The sequence below is a fragment of the Meleagris gallopavo genome, chromosome 1 (genome assembly GCF_000146605.3).
Source record: "Meleagris gallopavo isolate NT-WF06-2002-E0010 breed Aviagen turkey brand Nicholas breeding stock chromosome 1, Turkey_5.1, whole genome shotgun sequence".
NCBI classification, from domain to species: Eukaryota; Metazoa; Chordata; class Aves; order Galliformes; family Phasianidae; genus Meleagris; species Meleagris gallopavo.
Window position 1 is genome coordinate 114001593 of NC_015011.2, and position 20315 is coordinate 114021907.

Genomic DNA, 20315 nt, shown 5'->3' on the forward strand with positions numbered 1-20315 from the left:
AAATCTTAGTTAAAGGATTGTTGGTAACAACTGTAGGATCTGATTCCACAAACCTTAAGCCATGTGAGAGTGGCGAAAAGTCTCGTGGATATAAAGTATTACACAAGAGTATAGCAATATGGATTTAACATATAATTATCAGAACCTTTGTCTATGTTATAAATAGAAATTTTAGGTCTCCACTTTGGTGCTAAACAGGGAAAATATACAGAGGAAATGCATGCAGATCTTTATTATATCTTGGGACAGATATAACACTTCGTTTTGCTGCAAGAAAACTAGATGGATTCCTTTTATGTCTGTGATTTCATGAACTTTCATTAAAAAATCAAATTCTATTTGTTACTAAAGATCGTTTTTAACTTTTCTTTTTAAAATCTATCCAGAAAACACTATCCCACATAAGAACACATAAAAGAAAAAAATCATTCTCTCCCTTTTCTGTTTTCTCCCCTTCTTTTCTATAAGAAGTAACTTAAAATATGTGTGCTGTGTAAGAACGTGAGCTGAAGTTTCATGTTTCAGGTAATCTTCTTTAAAATAATGAGAGTCTAGATTGCATCAGTTAGTTTAAAAACTGCTATGCTATTGGTAGGGACAAAATGGGATTAGAGCCAAAATTTGACTGTGTTGCTGCCAAAGTCTGTATCAGATTTAAGACACATGCTTCTGCAAGCTTCCACGAAGGTTGTGAAAAAAAGTTTTAACACAGAGTTGGATTACAGCTCTCTAGCTCAAAACATTGGCCATTACGCTACCATCTGAAGAGGCTGCTGTAGCACAGAGCACAGAACAGAGCAGACTGCTTAAATCTTCTGGACCACAGATGGATTTTGAATACCTCTTTGTGCCTTGATGGAAGATATAGTAACTTCATTAACTGGAATCCGTACCTGATCACTTGTGAGAGTGTAGCTGCGTGCATACAGATACCAATCTATTTAAAGTCTTATCATGATTTTCTTTCGAATGTATCTAAAATCTACTCTAAGAGATTACAGTCTCTAGGTGAATTGTTCAAAATAATTGCTTAGAAGAGTGAAGAGCGAGATATTTACTCTTGCATGTTGGAATCCTTTGCGAATTTATAACAGAAATTTGGAAGCTTTTCTTGTCTGTTGTGGTGAAATGCATTTCAAAAGAGACGCCTCCAGCTGTATGACAACAACTGCGTAGTAACCTGCGGAATTAAACATCAGAATGTACAAACCGTGGGTGACTGTGAATATTTTTATGATTTCATTTCTGCATTTGCTGCAAGGATCTGACTATGAGAATGGATCTGTAAAGGTAGGCGATGTTTATTTATTGATAATGTTAATAATCCACATTGCCTGAATTACACAAACCTCATGGGCAGCGTGGTAGGTTTCTAGCTGTTTTGATGAGGGGCTTGTTTGTGTTTATTTTGTTTTGTTTTGGTGATTGTTGGTGATTAAACAGAAGTTTAATAACCATAGAGATAAGAGAATCGATAAAGAAGTTAAATACGTATTCACTGCTTAGTATTTCATCTCTTTGTATTAGTTATTCTTACTTATTTGTTATATATTTTGTTCTTTAATTGAACTCCTTCTATCACTCATGCAAGATAAAAGCAAAATACAAACCAAAAAGCAAGTCAGAGTACTTAGAATACTTTCCAAATGCAATTATTTTTCTTTCAGCTATTAAGAATTTCAGGAATAAGTATCTGGGTGTTGAAAATCTTCCTCTACAAACGCTTGTTCATCAGTTGCTCACTTGTTTGCCACAAATGTTCTTTTGTTTTATAGTAAGTGATGTTGTCCTAGACTTTACAATAAGTTACAACTAGTATTAGTAAGACACAATGCCTGGAAAGTAATCTTTCTTCGGAATATAATACATGCAAGAAAACTTAAGCTGAAGTCTCACCTTGGTAGTAGGATTTTTTGGATCTGATTTTCTGAGACAATGTGAGAAAAGCCAGGACAATCATGTAGAAAAACAACAAAAACTGGAACAGGATTCTGTGTGTGTAGTGTGTCCAGAAATGATTAATTCAGTGTGTGGTCCAGAACAAATTATTTGTTTCTCACTGACAAAGCAAAACAAGCTAATAATTCTGTTTTCACTTCAAAAAACCTCCTGCTTGCAAGAGATGACCACACACCAGCCTGTGAACTGCACTGCATACTGACCTGTGGTTTTGAAAAGAAAGGCTCGGTTGTGTGCTTAATTGCAGACTTCTGTTGCCGGCACAAGAACTTAGCAGTGGTGAGTGATGTGCTTTCAGGGAGACTAATGGCTCACCCCTTTGCCTGCTCACTATTCACAAGCTTTTAATTTACAACCTTAACAATCAAGTCTTTGGAGTCAGTAAGACCATTGTAATCATTCTTACATACATTGCCTTCATTCTTCTATATGTTTCACTGCCTAACAAGTCACTGTTAAGTTTCCAAGACTATCAGAAGATACGGTATAGATCGTGCTTTAAAGGGCTGTATTTAACATATGTCGGCTGCTGATTAGCAAAAGGAAAAGATGTTTTTTTTTACATTGCTTGTTCTGGCTCCTTCTGTATAGACAAGGATTTTGGGCTAAGCCACTGATTATTTTTGTTTTAATGTTTTACATTGTGTATAAGATTTATGGGTTGCTTTGGCATTTATGTTGTGGGCTTTTATGTATGTGTGCATATGTGGACATACCCTGCAGAAAGTCCTTCATGTTACAGTGTTTAATGGTACAGAGGATTATGCATATTCTTACCAATTGCACTTCAGATTTTACTTGTAAAGTGAGAAATAATGTGTTATAGTCATCTTCTAAAAGTTCTTTCAGATCAACAGCAATACTGCCTGGATAGGAACCCTGAGGTCAGGCTGTAGGTAATGCACAATTAATGGGACACAGGAAGGTTTGCAGACAGGCAGCCTCCTCCCTTTACGCATTGTTACAGCAGATCAAGTAACTGAACTCAGCCCAGGTCACTTCAAGCTTTAAATCTGTTGATGGTCTGAACCATCAGCTGGTGTCAGTGTGATATCATGTGACAGAGTTCCAGTGACTAAGTATTTAAATACTATATTTACCCCCTTCATCGTAAGTAATATTATGAAAGTTAAAATCCTTACAAGTTGCTCATGCATCTCTGCTGCACTTCACTTTTCCTAACGCCATCCTCTTCTGTGTACTGGATTCTCTTTCATTTCCCATCTGCACACTCAGCCCAGTAATTCCCTGCCTGCCAGTCCCAGTTCTTTCCGTCCCCAATTTCTTCCTGTCCCTGTCCCAGCACCACTGGCTCCCTAGCCCATGCTTTTGTGCCTCTCATGCTTTGAATAGGTTCCCCCACCATGACCCTTTTTGCACTACCTGTGCAACGCCTTCCTCCCCATTCACCTATCGTGGCATAGGATACCCTGCTCCTCTCTCTGACTTTCAGGAGGTGGCTTCAATTTCTCAGCAGTAGTCTCGGTGCCCTATGAATCCCTCTGTTTTCCGGTCATGTCTGAACACAGTCCCCTCCTCCATCCCATGCCTCTAGTTTTGTCTCTGTCTGCTCACCATTCACAAGTTTACCTTTCTCTTTACCCCAATTACTACTTCAGGTCTCCCCAAACACTCCCACACTCCTTGGTTAGGTCTTACACACCTCTGCCAATATTCATCTTCTTTCCCTTCCACAGTCAGTCCTGACACCTTCCTTTTCCATGTTAACTGACCCCTGAAAGAGCTTGAAGGAGAGGAAAGGTGTGCTCCAGCTCAGCTCCAGGCCGCAGTGTGGTCAGCACAAGTCACATTTGCAGAGATTTTAACTGCTAAATCCTGTAAAGTCACTGCTGAGCATCTGTGAGCTGCTGCTTACATTTGGGTGCTTACATTTGGGTGGATTTTTGCAGAGATATCAGGAGGCATATCCACTCCAACAAATGTTCCTCAGGTGTCCAAACTTCACATTTGTGGTCGACCACAAGGTAATGCTAGACATTTACAGAGATGAGATTGACAGAAAAGGCTTTTGCATGGATAAAGAAGGAGATTCATCCTCATCCGTGGTCGAACTATTTTGACTAAGACAACACACCATATAGTCATAGAATCAGAAAATGGTTTGGGTTGGAAAGGACCATAAAGAACAGCTAGTTCCAACCCCCCTGCCATGGGCAGGGACATGTTCTACTGAATCAAAAGTTATTAAAATCATTTAGAAGCAGACGTCTGGCAGGAAAAGTTTCAGCCTGAACACTGAACATCTGGCAATGTTATAAACAACTGGAAACAATCTCAAGATGGGAAGCGGTAGGCAACCTCAGTCTGGGGCAGGTATCTAACACGCCTCCTCAACTGAACTCATGTCAAGATTGGCAGTAATCCCTCTATTTCACACTCCAGTTATTGGATTCAGAGTGCCAGTCTGACATACTAAATCCTCAGTGAACAATTAGATTTCCACATGGGTTTTCTGAAGACTGAGCATTAATGTTCTTCATAAGGAAATGCTTAAAAAATTCCTTGTCAAAGTGTTGCTCTGACAGTCTCTTACATTTTCGAATACCTCTGCTAGAGAACCGCAAACTTTACTGTCTTCCCCTACCCTCTCACCATTTTTCCTCTCCTAGATCAGTGACAGACATAAGCTAGTTTTTCCAGAATTTTAAAATTAGATACAGAGGTATGTCCTATATTCATCAAAGCTGAAGTGACTTTTGCCAGTAAAAGCCAGCTGTCTGTCAGAGTTAATTCTGTCTTCCCACACTAAAACTGCCTCTCTAATGAGGATCCAGGTCCTGATCTCTGAGAGTCTGAATCTCAAGGCTCCCTGCCCTGTTCTACCCCTTATTCTATGTACTGAGGGGAAGACAAGAGAAAGTAATGCCCATCTTATAACATACTCAGAGCTTTCTTTTTCTTTTGCAGGTCTTCTCACTATTAAAAACTTTCTTTTGTTTTATTAGAGAGAATCCCAACATTAGTAGGCCTGAAGAATATCAAAAGACTCTGGATTAGATAAGCTGAGACAAGCTGGAGGTGAACATGGCAATTCTCTGCTACATGCATATCTTTTTCCCTGCTTAACTCTTTATTTAACCTCTACACCAAATATTTATAGAATCATAGAATGTCCCAAATTGGAAGGGACTAACAGAGATCATCATCAAGTCCAACCCCTGGTTCACACAGCACCACCCAAAATCAAACCCAATGTCTGAGAGCACTGTCCAGATGCCCCTTGAACTCCAGCACTCAGGGCCGTGCCCACTGCCCTGGGCAGCCTGTTCCACACCCACCACCCTCCAGTAAAGAACCTTTCCCTAACCCCCACCCGGAACCTCACCTGACTCTGCTCCATGCCGTTCTCTCAAAACATATTGGTACAGGCTTGAGTAGACATTTTCGCTCCAGCAGGCCTTAGATTCAACAACCTCATATTGACACTGTCAGCAGGACAGAAGTAGAAGCCAGATGCCAAACACAGCTGTCTTCTAGCCTGCTTTGCTGAAGGTGGGAGTGAAAGAGCACTTACCCTTGATTCTCAGCACCTAAGTGACGAATGCCTTGCCTTTGGGTAGGCATGGAGATGCTTGTGAGCGATCACACCATGAGCTGAAAGAGTTACAATGCTCTTTCCACTTCTCTCTTCCTAGTCAGCTACAGTCTCTCTCTGCAACCAAAAGAGAACTCTGCAAAGAAACCTGAGCAACTCTTAGCAGAGCTGTTAGTGAGTTTCCATCTATCTGATTGTCATTGATGCTGTTTTTCAGATAGTCAGATCTTCATAGCACTCCGGTAACTGCTTGCAAATGTTGCTGATTTTTTAGAATAATCTAACAGATTTTCTGTTTCATAGGTTATTTTCCTGAAAGGCAGCTCCTGGAAGTAGAGCGAGCTGCTTAATAACTAGGGAAAAAGCACTGAAGGCTGCTGGAAACAATTTCTCTCTTCAAACTAGACTTTTCTTTCTTACATCCAGCTTCCTTTCAAAGTTACCAGACTCTTTGGGGTAAAGATGATGAAATTGTGGTTTTCAGAACTGTTTTATTATCTCAGTTTTGTCTTTGCTGCTCTTGATTCTCTATGATTACAATCTCCGATATGATGTCCAATGAACCAAAAACGTGTAGAAATGTACTTGTAGGACTCCTGCAGAAATCTTTGGCTGTGCTTTTATGTCAGGAGTGGGAAGCTATCCTGGAGGTTGTGAAGCAAGCCATTTTGTTCTGATCTATCTGCTGCTTTCAGTCTACAGTGAGGGATAAGAGAACAATCTTGTGCTGTTGCCATGCCACACAGCATCTTGGCTCTTATCAGTTTGGAAAGGAAACTACTAAAACACTGCTGCTTTATCAAAAGCAGTTCACACTCGAGCGAAATAGCAAGAAAATCCCTCTCAGCTGGTCTTCCAATCTTGCCCACCTCAGCTGGGATTGTAATTCCTGAGTACATAGCAGGGTGCTGAAAAGTGCATCATGCTGTTAAGATTGATCAGATGAGAATGAGAAATTCATTCCTCTATTCAGCTGTTTGAAATGAGGACAGCACTAATTAAAATTTGACATCAGTCATGGATTGCTTCTGGAGCTCTGCAGAGCCAAAGGAGGCAGGTTCAGAGGGCAGTGGAGCAACTTTCAGTTAATTTGTGATCACAAGGCAACCAAAACAGGCAATCAGCTCAGGCTTGGCAAGTGTTACTGGTCTGAGGGTGGGTTGCTGCAGCCTGCTTGTGCTTTTTCCCCCAGAGAGATTTGTTTGTTTTTAGCCACTGATGTGGTGGTTTTGATGCTGCACTCAGAGGAGGCAAATAGAGCTAGGAGAGGAACAGTCTGCCTGAAAATGAAAAAAAGTGGTGTAGACTTAGCTTGTGAGACCTCTGCTGTTCTGGCTGCAAGTTTGCTCTGATCACTGCTGTCCCCACTCCAGATTTGAGAAAGGTTTGCAGGCGTTTTTTCTCCTGTGTGTCTACTTGAGAGAAAGAGATACAGTTGTTGCAGGTGATAACTCATTTATTTCAATTCATTAAAAGTACTGTACAGTAGTTTTTATAACTATCATTAGATGATTGAGATCTGTGTTTCTTTTAGACCTTTCTCACAGGTCAAGTCCAATTACAAAACTGGTCACTACTGTTTCTTAGGCTTCACTTTGAGATGTAATCCCAAATTTACTACATTGCCTGGGGGGAAAAGTGACTCAAGATATTTTGCTGCAAGGAGGAAATCCTTATCCCTCCCACTATTTGCCAGTCTCTTGTGTAACTTTCCACCTGCTCCTTACCTCCCCAGTACATCTTGCAAATCTTCATAAATCTTGTTGAGACTTGAGGGGAATGGGAACAAAACTCTTTGTGCCCCTATGACAGCTGCAGAGACTCCATTTGTTCATGGGAAGACCAAGCAGAATTTGTTCTTTTCTTTGATGTTTTTGTGAAAGAGGTATAGATGGGCTTCTGCATCAAGTAACAGCAGAACAACTAAATATAGTTTCATTTTGCTCAAATTAAGAAAACAGCCTAAAGGATATCTATGTATTGTTTTCTATCTTCCCCAGGTATGACCTAAAAGATGTGACCAGTGAGAGAATACCATTTAGGGTCCTTACTGTTTTTTCAGAATGGCACTTAGAAAAACTGGGTAACTATGTGAACACATGAGATATGTCAATCCAGTGTGGGCACTACACAAATTTAGATAGCAGTGATTGTTCTGCTTGTTACTGGTCAGGATGGTTTTGTCAAATCCATGTTTTTAGATCAAAAGTATGCTGCGTTAGTTTTGAGAACTCATCGTTGCTGAATGCAGAGCAGTCACCATGTGGTGGGTGAAGGAATCATATATGATATGATATGATATGATATGATATGATATGGTGTTAAATTGCGAAGAAGTTGCATCATGTTGCTGTACCAACCTGGTCTAGTGAGCAGCCTGGTCTAATGGGAGGTGTACCTGCCTATTGCTGGGGGTTGAAACTAGATGATCTTAGAGGTCCCTTCCAACCCAAACCATTCTATGATTCTATGATTCTATCATATGTTATGTTGCATGTAGAGAGTATGCCATACGATGAGGCAAAACTTTTCACTTCAATTGGCAGTGTGACTCAGAAACCATGTCAGGATATTTTCCTGAACTGCTAGGGAAATATTACATAATAAAAATTACAATTCCAGGAAAATGTGTGCATGTGATTGAGGTAACATAAGTTCACTCAACATTGGCAGTGGATCTGCTTTGAGAAGTGACATTTGGAAATCCGGCAGTTCAATTGGCTAATCACACTTCCAAAACATTTGTCAAGTGTCTTGGGGCAAAAACAGAACCTATGGAAGCAGTAACTGAAAGAACCTTCATCACATTAAAAAGTATTTTCAAATATTGAAAGAACATACAATCATCTGATTTTATTCAACTCTCCATTACTGAGACATTCCAAAATCTTTGTCCAAACCTCAGAGATTTCCAAAGACTGGACGAATATTAAAACAAAGTGACTATGCTCTGGATATGTTCTTTGTAAAAACATGTAATATACTATTTTTAACATGTATATTCTGTCAGATTGTTAGCACCTAGCATTGTGTAGGATGAAGAAAGTGCTGCGTATTGCCTCTAGTTGTATTCCGTGCTGAGCATCATGTCTGCCTGAACGCGTTGCTGTTGTGCGAGATAATACAACCAAATACAGAAGGAGAGCTTGAGAAAACATACTGTTGGATTCCCATAGCTGTCAGTAGTATTTGAGACATACAAGCAAATTATTGCCATGGGCATTTTATGACAATCTGTCCTTTTATTGACCACACAAATGTACTTCCCATATTTATCACAGGAGAGGCCTAAAGGCAGATTCTCTGCATAAATGACTAGGCTTGAAAATGAAGAAACTCCTCACCGCACAGACCTATTCTTTTGTTCCATCTATCCGATTCAGTTTTCCATCATTGCCCACAAAATGAGGCACAAGTGAGTGCTGTTCCCTTCAAAAGCACACTTAGCTGCTGTGAGGATGTTTCTCATGAGAGCAAAAGATCTGGCTGTGGGGAGTGAGATTTATTTAATGAGAGTTGTAGTTGATTCTCAAAATACTTACTGGATGGAAAAAAAAAAAACAACCTAATTTTGGTTAAAAAAAAAAAATCTGGCTAAATGTGGAAGATATTTTGATAAAATTGTATCTGTTTCTAATTACTCTAGACATGTTAAAAGTAAATGAAATAATCATGCTTTCATTTCCAAATCATGTAGCATTCTGCTGTTCTCACTTCTTTGCTTTGATATTTTGATTCATTCAAACCAAATGTTCAGAGAACAACCAAAATGTCTAATCTCTGAGGATTTTGATAATGTAACCATGCTACTAAAGTGCAAGAAGTCTGGTTTGTTTGCTGTGGCACCACAAAAGATCTATTCTAGTTGAAAAGAAAAAACTATTCAAAATATAAAACAGCTGTTTTCTTGAAGACATTGGGTATCTAATACGATTTACTTGTGCAAGCATATGATCGTCAGCTGAATTAGAAACTGTTTGTCAGTACCTGAACTATTAATCTTAGCAAACAGGTGATTCAGTCTCTTGCCTTCACTGGGAACAAGACTGGAGCCTGGAAGAGAAGAGTCTGGAGAGAGCATTACCATGCTGAAAAGATCAGAAAAGATGGAGCAGTCTAGAAGTTGCTTCTTCTCCAGTTTTGGGTCTTGGTCAAATGATACGCTGGCGAAGTTTTATCAAAAGAGACTCTCAATTGTCGTATCTATCAAGGAGAACTATGAACCTCTCACATGAACGCATCCATCAGTCCCTGCACCCTCATACAATATCAGACGAAACTATTCATTTTGTCACCTCACATTCCTCCCCAAACCATACTCAGTGTACCTGTCAGTCCTTTATGTGCCCTGGCCATTTACTGCTGTTCTTCTTATGGGGTGCTGTGCCATTTTCTATATCAGCAGCATTGGCACACATGATGAGTGGCTCTATCAACATATTCACCCTTCTCTCAGAGGAAGCAAGGGAAATACTCTTTAATTCCAGAGGCAGACGGCAGAGAGGTATCTCCTAAGCTTTGGGTGGAGAAAGCAAAAGCTTTGTTTCCTGTGCCTGCTCTGCAAACTTTGAGCTCTAGTAGAGACTGATGAGGGTGGAGAGATGACCTTCAGGCTTTCCACCCAGAGTACAATTTACTGCTCCTCTTGCAGCCAGAATATACATCTCTGTTGCATTTACACGTTGTTTGTTGTATGGAGTCTTTCTCTGATGGAGAAAATGCTATGGCAGTGGATGCATCTGAAAAGCTGAAAGAATTAGCAGACAAATTGAAGCCTCAATTTTCTGAGAGGGCTGTGGAGAAGATTAAGTGTTGCCCTAGTACCTTCCCAATAAAACAACTTCTTTGACTATCATATAACTACATCTGATGCAGTCTTAGGATTTCTCAACAGTAATTCAGTCCCTACTAATTATATATTTGGGCAAAGACATATGAGGTCATTTCCAGCATCTTAAAAAAGATATTCAGTCCAATTGCATATTTTTGCAATCTACTCAACTGATACAGCTGTACTCTTTCATTGCAATTTTAATGAGAAAGTATTAGAGACCTGTTTTAAAAAGCAAAAGCTAAGGAGCTGCCTCACTGAACCCACAATCTGCTAAGAAAATGTCCTGATTATCAAACCTGTGGCTGAGATGATGATGGCACAAGTGATGTCCAGTTTGGATAAGTCAGTGCACTGAGAGAGATCAGTTTTTTTCCTGAGCATTAGAATAGATTTTTCTTCAAACAGTCACAATCTAAAAGTGCAAGCTCTTGAAGATTCATCCATGCTAAAAATTATTTGAGAAAGCAGAGAAGAGTATTAGTAGGAAGTCAAAATATCTTGTTGTTTTGACTCTCAAGACACAATTATTATAAGTAAAAGTAGCTTCTTTGTGTGCAAGTAATACATAGATAATCAGGCACCCAGAGAGGATAGAGTCAGGGATGAGACAAAATAGATCAAAAATTCATACATGATAGCAAATCAAAATTCTGATTTTAGTGGAGCTGTAGAAATTTAAGATACATTTTTTTCTCCTCAGAAATGAAATCAAACAGAGATGATAAAATTAGTGCAAGCTAATAAGTTTCAGACACAGTAAAGTTAGAGTCCTCGTGCTATATATTTTAAAGCTGATGAATTTTCTTGTTTATAAGATTGCAAGTTACTCCTGAAAATCTGGTACTTTCAAGGTGCAGAAGACTCTCACAATTTTATTATCCATTATCGATACCCAAAGGATACGAGATGCCATATTAAAGGCAATATGTTATCATAAAACTTGACACTATTTGGATTCCTGCTATCTCAGAATCAAGGCCTATCTAAGCAATATTTTCTGTGTTCTCTTGGTACTCTCTTTGGATGAATGTCATCTTTTGTTTTTTCTTGTCTTCTAGTTTGGTTGTAGATGCCAGATTAGGGATTGTATAAATATTTTCTTTTTGTACCTGATCACTTACTCCTGGAAGCCATAATAATACTAGAAATAATACTAATAGTGCAAATCATCAAAAAGAGTTCCCCTTAGTGCAGAGATTCCATGGAAGCTTATCATCTTCACCAAGCAAATGGCCATGCAGTACCTTCAGATATCACATATGTGTTGACTCCAGAATGGCAGGAGCTGGCCTGTTTTTCTGCAAAGAGAGATCAAAACTTTTCCGCAAGAATCTCTTGCAATCTAGAGAGTCCCTGGCCACATCACAGATGATGCTACGAGCTACAGCATGACTGAGGAAATACCCCCATGGCTTTGAGGTAGGGAATTAAGTGCATTCCTCCACCTAGGCAACTGTCAGTCCTTGTCTTCAGCCATTTCCAGGTCTTTCAAGTTTTGTTGTAGTTGCAGGTCTTGGTTGTTCATATTTGTGTCCTTAATAAAAAGTGACCACTGTGCCTCAGCAGCAACTGTGCTTTGGGTAAGAGAGGGGATTTCATCTCATCTGACTACAGAGCTAGTGATTGACTCTTAGAGAGTGAATGGAGAGAAAGAGACTGTTTGGACACACTGTAGAATTAAATGAATGTTCAGTCAAAGCACTTATTTTTTTCATTTCATTATAGTAAGAACCTCAAATAACAAGTTCATGTATTTAATAAGGTGAATGACACCTGTAAGATCATATTTTTTGAATTATAGTAGGTTGGCTGGGTTGGCCAGGAGCAGTAGGAAATATATTTCTGCAAGATGAGCCTGTAATATTGATGAGATCATACACTGTTGTGAAAACACTTTGTAGAATACACCAGAGAGAAAAAAAAAAAAAAAGGTTATTTTATGGTATAGCATGCATAACAGCGAAGTTTCTTTATATTTTTATGTGGTGATGAATCATAACTTTGTATTTAAAACTTCATTGGGTCTAGTTCTGAGAATAGCCTACAGGCAGCATTGTAACAGGGTAACATTAGTTCTCAAAAAACACTTCTGTGTTTGTCTTCTACATGACTTCTTTTGACTTGTGGCTGCTACTGCTGCGTCAAGCACACCACACCCACATACACTTTGAAATGTTCTCACTTGCTGCCAGTACTCTTTGTCAATGTCCAAGTGCCCTCAGTTTGTGATGAAACCTCTTGACCAAACTGGCTAATTTTGAAAGACTTAGTTGAAACTTAGCTTAACCATGTTTGGCCATGTTTGTAATAAAATAGCATTAAGAGAACCACGACTCTTTGCTGTGAAGCTAAAATCTGCTTTCCTTGGCAAAATAAAGCTGTTACCTTCTTCTTATTGTTTAACTGCTGAGAAGGTGGATCATAAAACAGTGCAAGGTTATTGAGAGGTTCCTCAATCATTTGTCCTGGCTCCAGATGCAGTGATAATGTTGAAGCTTTCAGTTGGAATTTGTGCAGTGCTTGACACAACAGCATCTGTGACCATAAATCAGAAAAAAACATTCCTTTTCAAAAGAGCTATTACACACAAGTATAACTTTCAGCAGAGGTTTATGTTCCACTGTGGATAAGAAGTGCTGAGATGGGGGTTTAAAGAAAGTAGTTTTGATATCATGTAAGCAAGTGGGATGTCCTTGGGTTTATTCAAGGATTTTGATAGCCTTTATTTTCACGTGTTCACACATACAAAATATTATTTACTATTCATCTGTTTCCTTAAATAAAAATATTGATAGATACTGGACTTGAAAATAATGAATTTTGGGTCCTAAGCATGTTTGGGGTATGGGTCCTCAAGAAATTTAGGACCTTAGTGGGCCTTTCTTTTACTATTGCATTCCAGACAGCTTTTCTTCTTAGTACAAAATACTTCCAGAAAATCTTGAATGGGCCAAACACGTAATTAATGCAAAGATTATCTGTGACATGCTGGAAAAGGTGGAACATATGAAATGAAATGACTTGTATTCTGCTGGCTCACTCAGACATCAGTTTGAAAAGGGTAGGGTGCATTTTTTTAGGCAAGAAACCTAGAATCTTGCCAAAAGTGGAGAAAAGCATGGTGCAAACTGCTGATTTGTGCCATCTGACAGGAGACTTTAAATGCTAATTATCAAGAAAAGGCACTGTTTGAGCAGTGCAGACTATGAAATGCTCCACGTGTACAACATGACACAAAAAAACAAATGTTTGACTGTCATAAATCAAAGGGTTAATGAACTCAGCATCTGATTTAAGCTAGCTTCCAAAGTGGTAAAGGCCACTGAATCCATTAGTGCCCTTTTGTTTCTTTCCAACACTAACTACTTTTAGGGTTGTTCTGGCATCTGAGATTGCTAGGAAGAAGATAGATAGTCCATTATAGTTTCTTTTGGAAGAGCAGAGGTTGTAATTATCCAAAAATCACAATACTAACCCAAGTTATCATTTCCTGATGTCATTGACATTGTTCATTGCCAAAATACAGGAAAACAGATATTCCTTTATGAGCTGAACAAAGTTTGGGAATATATGGGAGGTTACTGTCATGAAAGCCAGAAAACTTCATCTGAGTACAAATCAGACCTTTAGCTCTGGGTATGAGATCGATTCTGATGCTTTGAAAATCTAGTACTTTCACTTTAATTTGATATACATTATTGACAAGCTCTAGAGATAAGAATGAAATACTCAAACCTACTACTTTTACTTTAATTTGATATTTCTTATAGATGAGCTTGAAGCAAAAATTTATTATAGGCAATAACATTATGTACATAGGTCACTCTGAAAGAAATGCTTCCTTATTTATTTCCATGGGAACTACAATAGATACAAAGAGCACAATAACACCATTTGATAGAGCAAATTCTCAGCTATAAACACTAGTTTTCAACACAGTCACCACCATTAGCTCAGTATTTTTGCCAGTAATCAGAAAGGGTCAGCATGCCGAGCTCATAAAAATCTACACCAATGGAAGTGACCCATTGTTTCATAGCTGCTATGATGGCATCTTTGCTAGGAAAATGTTGCCCATGCACTTCATCTTTCATCAACCTGAACAGATGGAAGTCAGAAGTTGTCAAATTCGGACTATACGATGTACATGGTAGAACAGTCCAGCCAAGATTGGCAGTGAGTTCCACGATCTTCAAACTGGTTTGGGACCTGGCACTATCATGTTGCAAGACAAAAGGTTTCTTCTTTGAAAATTTCCAGTGATATGGCTTCAAAGATATTTTTTTCTTCTTGGGATCATGTGATATACATTGTCTTGGCATTTTATCAATATATCTTTCTCTCCTTTCTCTGTCTCCCAACCCTTAATGGAAATTTTCACATTTTTAGGGCCAGAGATTTTTCTACCTATATAAGCAATGCCAAGTGCAGTGAAGTCCTTTTCCACAACTAGATTTCAGCCATCACAACCAATAACCATGGTGATGGCTCATCTCAGCTAAGTACCAAGATCTGTGACCTAAGAGAAGGGGGTGAGGGCATTGCAGAGAGAGAAGTGAATGTCCCATTACACCAGAAGGTTGAACAACTCAGTGTGAGTTTGGCTTCATTAAACTTGCACCTGACTCATTTCTTAAGGCTACAGGGGAAGAAAGTAAAAATAAACAATATCAAAGGACAATGGGATCCAAGCACTACAAGATGATAAGAGCAGAGTGGCAAAAGTTAGGGGTGGAACTGAGGAGAGCAGAGTTGAGGCAGATGCACCATGACAGGGAGAGGAATCTTGAAGGAAGAGCTCTAAATATCAAAGAAAGCATAAAAAAGGAGTTAGGGGTCTCTGAAAAGTTTGAAATAGCATATGCAGGTGGCTGCAGTCATGAGAAACAGACAAGTGGCTCTGTTCCTCTTGCTATTTCTCAGGATCTAGAACTTTCATAAACGTCAGTGGAGATTTGGCCTTTTTGCATGCTGCCCATTCAAGAACACTGGGGATAAAGTCCTTAACCATCACACTTGGGTTAGATTTAGCAAGCTGTTAAAGAAGAACCTTCTTCCAATTTCATATTTTAAAACATTTATTTATCTATGTGCAAAGCCACACTCTTCAAAGTGCATTTTTTGTTTGTTCATTTGGTTTCACACAGCCAGAGTATAGACTATAACTAAACAAAGATTGATTTCAAACTGTTGTACATGAAAGAAGTGTTCACATCTGTGTGGTATTAACAATCATAGTGTACGCCATCTATCGTATTATCTGAGGCCATAAAATGTTCTATGTTTTCCTTTTGATGCTGCCCTTTTCATAACAGGCTGACTATAAATGTTTGCTTGGGAAATATTTTGTGACCACACAGTATTCATTGCCACTGTGCCATGACAAGAGAATGTTCCATCTTAGGCTATGTCCTGCCATGTCCTGCTGGAATGGATTGCTACCTCTGTAGTCAAAGTGTTTAAGGATGGGAGACATCTGAAACAATGAAAAGTTTGTCCACGCTCTAGAAAGAATTTAAAAAAATATATTAGGTGAATGTATTGTAATGGTCTCAGTGAAGTCAAAACAAATATGTAAGACAGTATTTTTTGCACCTGTTTTGGCACCTAGGTAGATTGGAACAAAATGAGATGTTTCTCTTCAAACATTTTATATCCCAGATAGTATCAATGGTACTTGTTTGACCAGAGATCCACAACACAGATAACTCCTGTGGCCTGGTGAGCCTTTGCTTACTGTCCAGTTAAAGCTCAATTTCAAATGAATCATGCTTTACAAGTATTTCTATTGCTCTGTATTGGCTGCAGAGGAAGCTGAGAGCAACTAGGCCACAGACTCAATAGACGTCCACGCTATGAAAACAATTCCTCGAGATTCAGTGCTCTCTTAATATCTGTCTTTGTCTTCCATTCATTATCATGCCTACTGCCTTTAGTGCTCAGAGCAAGAGACAGCACTTTATCACAGTACTGCTGTTGTTATGGTAAAGGACATCAGCAAATTCTGTATTGGGTTGCTGTGGAAGTTATAAAATCAGCAGAAAATTCTGTTCCCTCCAGTAAGAAGTCAAATATAAGAAGAAGGAACAAAGCTGTTATGGCTTTGTGCTGGGAGGCAATTGACTATACCATTAACCCCAGAACTTGGATGCTTGTTAGGAAAATAAAAGGGTAAAGGCAGCTGATCCACTTTGGGGTTGAATAGCCTTTGCCACACTGAACAAGGTTTGAGTTGACAGAGAAACGATAACTCAGTTCCATGGATTCTGTGTGAGTTTTAGATGAACATGGCATGGTTAATTAGGATTAATCTCTAATGACTACCAAGAAAATCCTGTAATGCGTACTGTTCTTTCCATTTCCCTTGACTACTTCTCCAATTTCCAATAACAGAAAAAGAAGGAACAAAACTGCATACACAGGTAGGCTTTGTCAACACTACTATAATCCATCAATATCAGGAGCACTGTTTTGTAATTACCACAGTTCAAAACCTATCGGATATGAATTTTGGGTATGAAATAGAATTCTATTAATAAAACTTATTCCCTTTTCCATGCAATAACTATTTAGTAGGCATAAATAGTTTAGTAGCATTTAGTAGGTGTAAGGTCGGTGAATTTACACATCAGTGAAATTCTGTAGCTTTAGAAATATAAAAATACTTAAAGTAGTACAAATTATTGAGTTAGATAAGCCCGGAGATCTTTCTGTACCATGTAGCATGTGTATCTATGATCTTAGGTTTAAAATTACTAGTAATCATTAATAAAAATACTTGATATTTAAGTAAAATAAATGGAAACACAAGTTTAAACTACTGACTTCCACAAGGAATGCAGAGATATGTCTTTTCATTTACAGGATACCATCATCACATTTTGCTGGTTCTCTGTAATTTTATTCAAGTTCAAAAGTTTTAGATGCTGATCCAGGCTCAAAATCTTTTTGCTGTAGACAAAGAAATCTTGTAAATGCTTAGTTGAGTTCAATTTTAATATCTTTGATCCCAGTACCTCACCACAGTGGGTCCTATACTCATCTTTTGTAGAGGCAAAGAGACAGTACGTGGATGGGAAAGAATATAAGCTGTGGTTCTTAGAACAAATAACTCAACACATTGTCCTCAAGTTGAATTTCAGCCCTCCTAGATCAGCAAAATTCTGGGTATCTTGTTTCTAAAACTGTCTTGCAGTTCAGTTGCTGGTGCTAATTATTCACATTCCTTTTGACTTATTGTCTCTATGTATTGAGATGGGCTTTCCAGTTTTCAGTTCATATGAAATGTATGAGAAATCATATACCTATGAAAAACAGCCATCTTTATAGTGAAACATGGCAACTTGCTAGAGCACAATACATTGTTCCATATGGGCATAAAAGAAGAGCAAATAATTTTTTCTTAGTTAACTGCTTAGGGATTTTTAGGTCAGTGGAAGGTAATTATGCAAAAATGAACTTGGGCAGTATGTACAAGTTAACATCTGTATGATTGCAAAATAAATGCCACAGATGTTTTAATAACGAATAACAAATGTGATTAGTGTCTAGGTTTTAAATCTCATCTAAAAATCTTCTTCTTGTAGGTAACTCTTCCCCTCACCTTTTTCCAGCCTTATGAAGAACACTAGCTGGCTACTGGTTGGGACTGCAAGCTGCTGCCTATCTCATCACCAGCTCCTATCTTTCAGCTTTGCCTATAAGATGTGGTGCATTATTTATGAGAGCTGGCAGAGCAGACCTTAATTTGCAAGTCAAAAAGTACAGTCAACTGCATGATCAGAGACACAACTGAGAACACCAGCCCAGTGCAATACAGTCATGCACAATGATAACCTTTTGCTTGGGTTGGAAGCAATATTTTTCAGCAGACTCAGTGAGTCAGTGGAAATAAATATGCAGTGTCTTGGTAAAGGCATAAACACAGATGCTTGAAGGCAGCAGCCAAATACACAAGTGCTGTGCTGTGGAGTGCTGTGCATCAAATTTATGTTAAACTAAGATTGTGAAGGAGATCCAGTGCTGGTGTGACATGCCAGCACAGGCACAGAAGTGACTTGATGGGTGCCAGGTTTCCTAGGGAGCAGGGACACAGAGAGTATGGCCTACATTTGTCAATCAGCTCCAATGACTGGGACAGAAAGGATTGTGGAGTGAGTATCCCAAGTTATATGAGCATAAATCTCTAAAGTCGGTCTGACGTCAGGTACCATCAGAAACAGGTAGCTGTTGTCCCAGCTATTCTTAGCTGCTCTCAGCAGTGTGCTGCCTCTTGTGCAAGAGCATCCAGAAGATCTGTTCTGGCTTTTTCATTTCCTCCTTTCCTTCCAGAGGACATCTCTGTCAGCACTGGAGAGATCAGAGCAGCAGATCAGGAGAGCATCCAGCCTGGAAGAGCTCCTTCGAATAACTCATGCTGAGGACTGGAAGCTGTGGAAATGCAGGCTAAAACTCAAAAGCCTGGCCAATTTAGACTCCCGCTCTGCATCACACCGCTCCACCAGATTTGCTGCTGCTTTCTATGATATTGATACACTGAAAGGTAGGTGCAGGATTGCATCTGAATCTAACTGCAGCTTCAGGACTGCTGTTTCTTACTTAATTATGGGTTAAGTACCAGGGGTTTCCTAGAAGACACCTGCAGTGGAAGCAGCACAGTATTCATGGAAAATGACATTATATGAAAAAATATGAGGCAACAGCCTGAGTACATCTCCCTTTTCATAGCCAAATCAGGCTTATTGTACTGTATACTGTCCAAAGGAAAGTTCTATTATGTATGGATCTGTCAGTCCAAAGACAGACAGGAAATAAACATGCAAAGTGGTCTGGAATGATGGGCTGAGGGGCTTGCCAGCGGTGTTGTGCCAGATCAAGGAATTTACTTGCAGGCAGAAACAAATGAGCTTTACAACAGGCATTGAAATTCCATTTTTTATGAGGTGCACTCTGATCTAAGGCACTGCATCAGCACTAGTGTCTGGGTGGGAACTGCAGGAAGGAGCTATTTTCCTAATACTCTTGCTCTGTTTGAGAAAATCTCTCTTGGGAGAAGAAATAGGCTTTGAAACTGCCAGTCAGCACCTAAGTACAGAGAATCACAATTTTTCCTTCTCTTGAAGCAAAAATGAATCCTGTTCCCTCTAAGTGAGAGACATGAGGGCCATTATATGATGTATTGATGTAAAATAAAGGATCAATTGCTATGCTTCCGTCAAGGAGGTGGATATCCTACAGCAAAGCTACACTGTAGCCTAGCCAAGTACTGACAAAGCTATTTTTTTGTTCAGATTTGAATCTGAAGTGATATGACCATATCACTTTCCTTTGGGGAAAACAGATATTGCTGATTCTGTTCCAACATCACTATTACAATAACCACAGCTACATTTGCACAACATTAGTGTCGCTTTCATATCTATTACTTCTACATTTCAGTTAATTTATGACAAAGCAAAGGCTTTAATTTGTTACTCCAAACCATGGCACAGAAATATAGAGATGAGTGCCAGTCTGAAAATGGCTTTCATATGACAGGCATGACTTTAAACTTCTCGTAGAACATTTGTACTGAAAAAAAAATACACACATACACAAAAAGAAACAAAACAAAACAAAAAACCTCCACAACAGAACAAAACAACATCCAATACACAAAGGAAGAACAATTAAGAGAACTTTAATTAATGACACACTTTTCATTTTAACACCTTTACAAGTCTATGCAGAAACATTAGGAGCCCGTGTACTTGTTGTTAGAAGTAGTACCAATGGTCAAATACAGTTTTTCTCTATTCACTGTTGTTCATTTAGTGAGCATCAGTATTTCTGAAAAAAAATTAAAAAAAAAATACAGTGACAAAACAAAGGTTGTTGTAATAAGCTTTTTTCAATGGCAGAATAATATAACTGTTTAGGTAATGGCAGATGCCTGTAGGCATTTAGATACAACTCTTTTATAACATG

At 38.8% G+C, this 20315-nt stretch overlaps 1 protein-coding gene across 1 annotated transcript in view; it reads left to right on the forward strand.

The window, feature by feature from the left end:
- Positions 1 to 664: 664 nt before the first annotated feature.
- VEGFD (vascular endothelial growth factor D) overlaps positions 665 to 20315 on the forward strand; it is a 32536-nt gene continuing 12885 nt past the window's right edge. The window contains exons 1-2 of the mRNA XM_003203074.4: positions 665 to 1290; positions 18681 to 18891. Of these exons, the coding sequence (XP_003203122.1) occupies positions 1201 to 1290; positions 18681 to 18891 (301 nt within the window). The 5' untranslated portion in view covers positions 665 to 1200. The remainder of the gene's footprint in view (positions 1291 to 18680; positions 18892 to 20315) is intronic.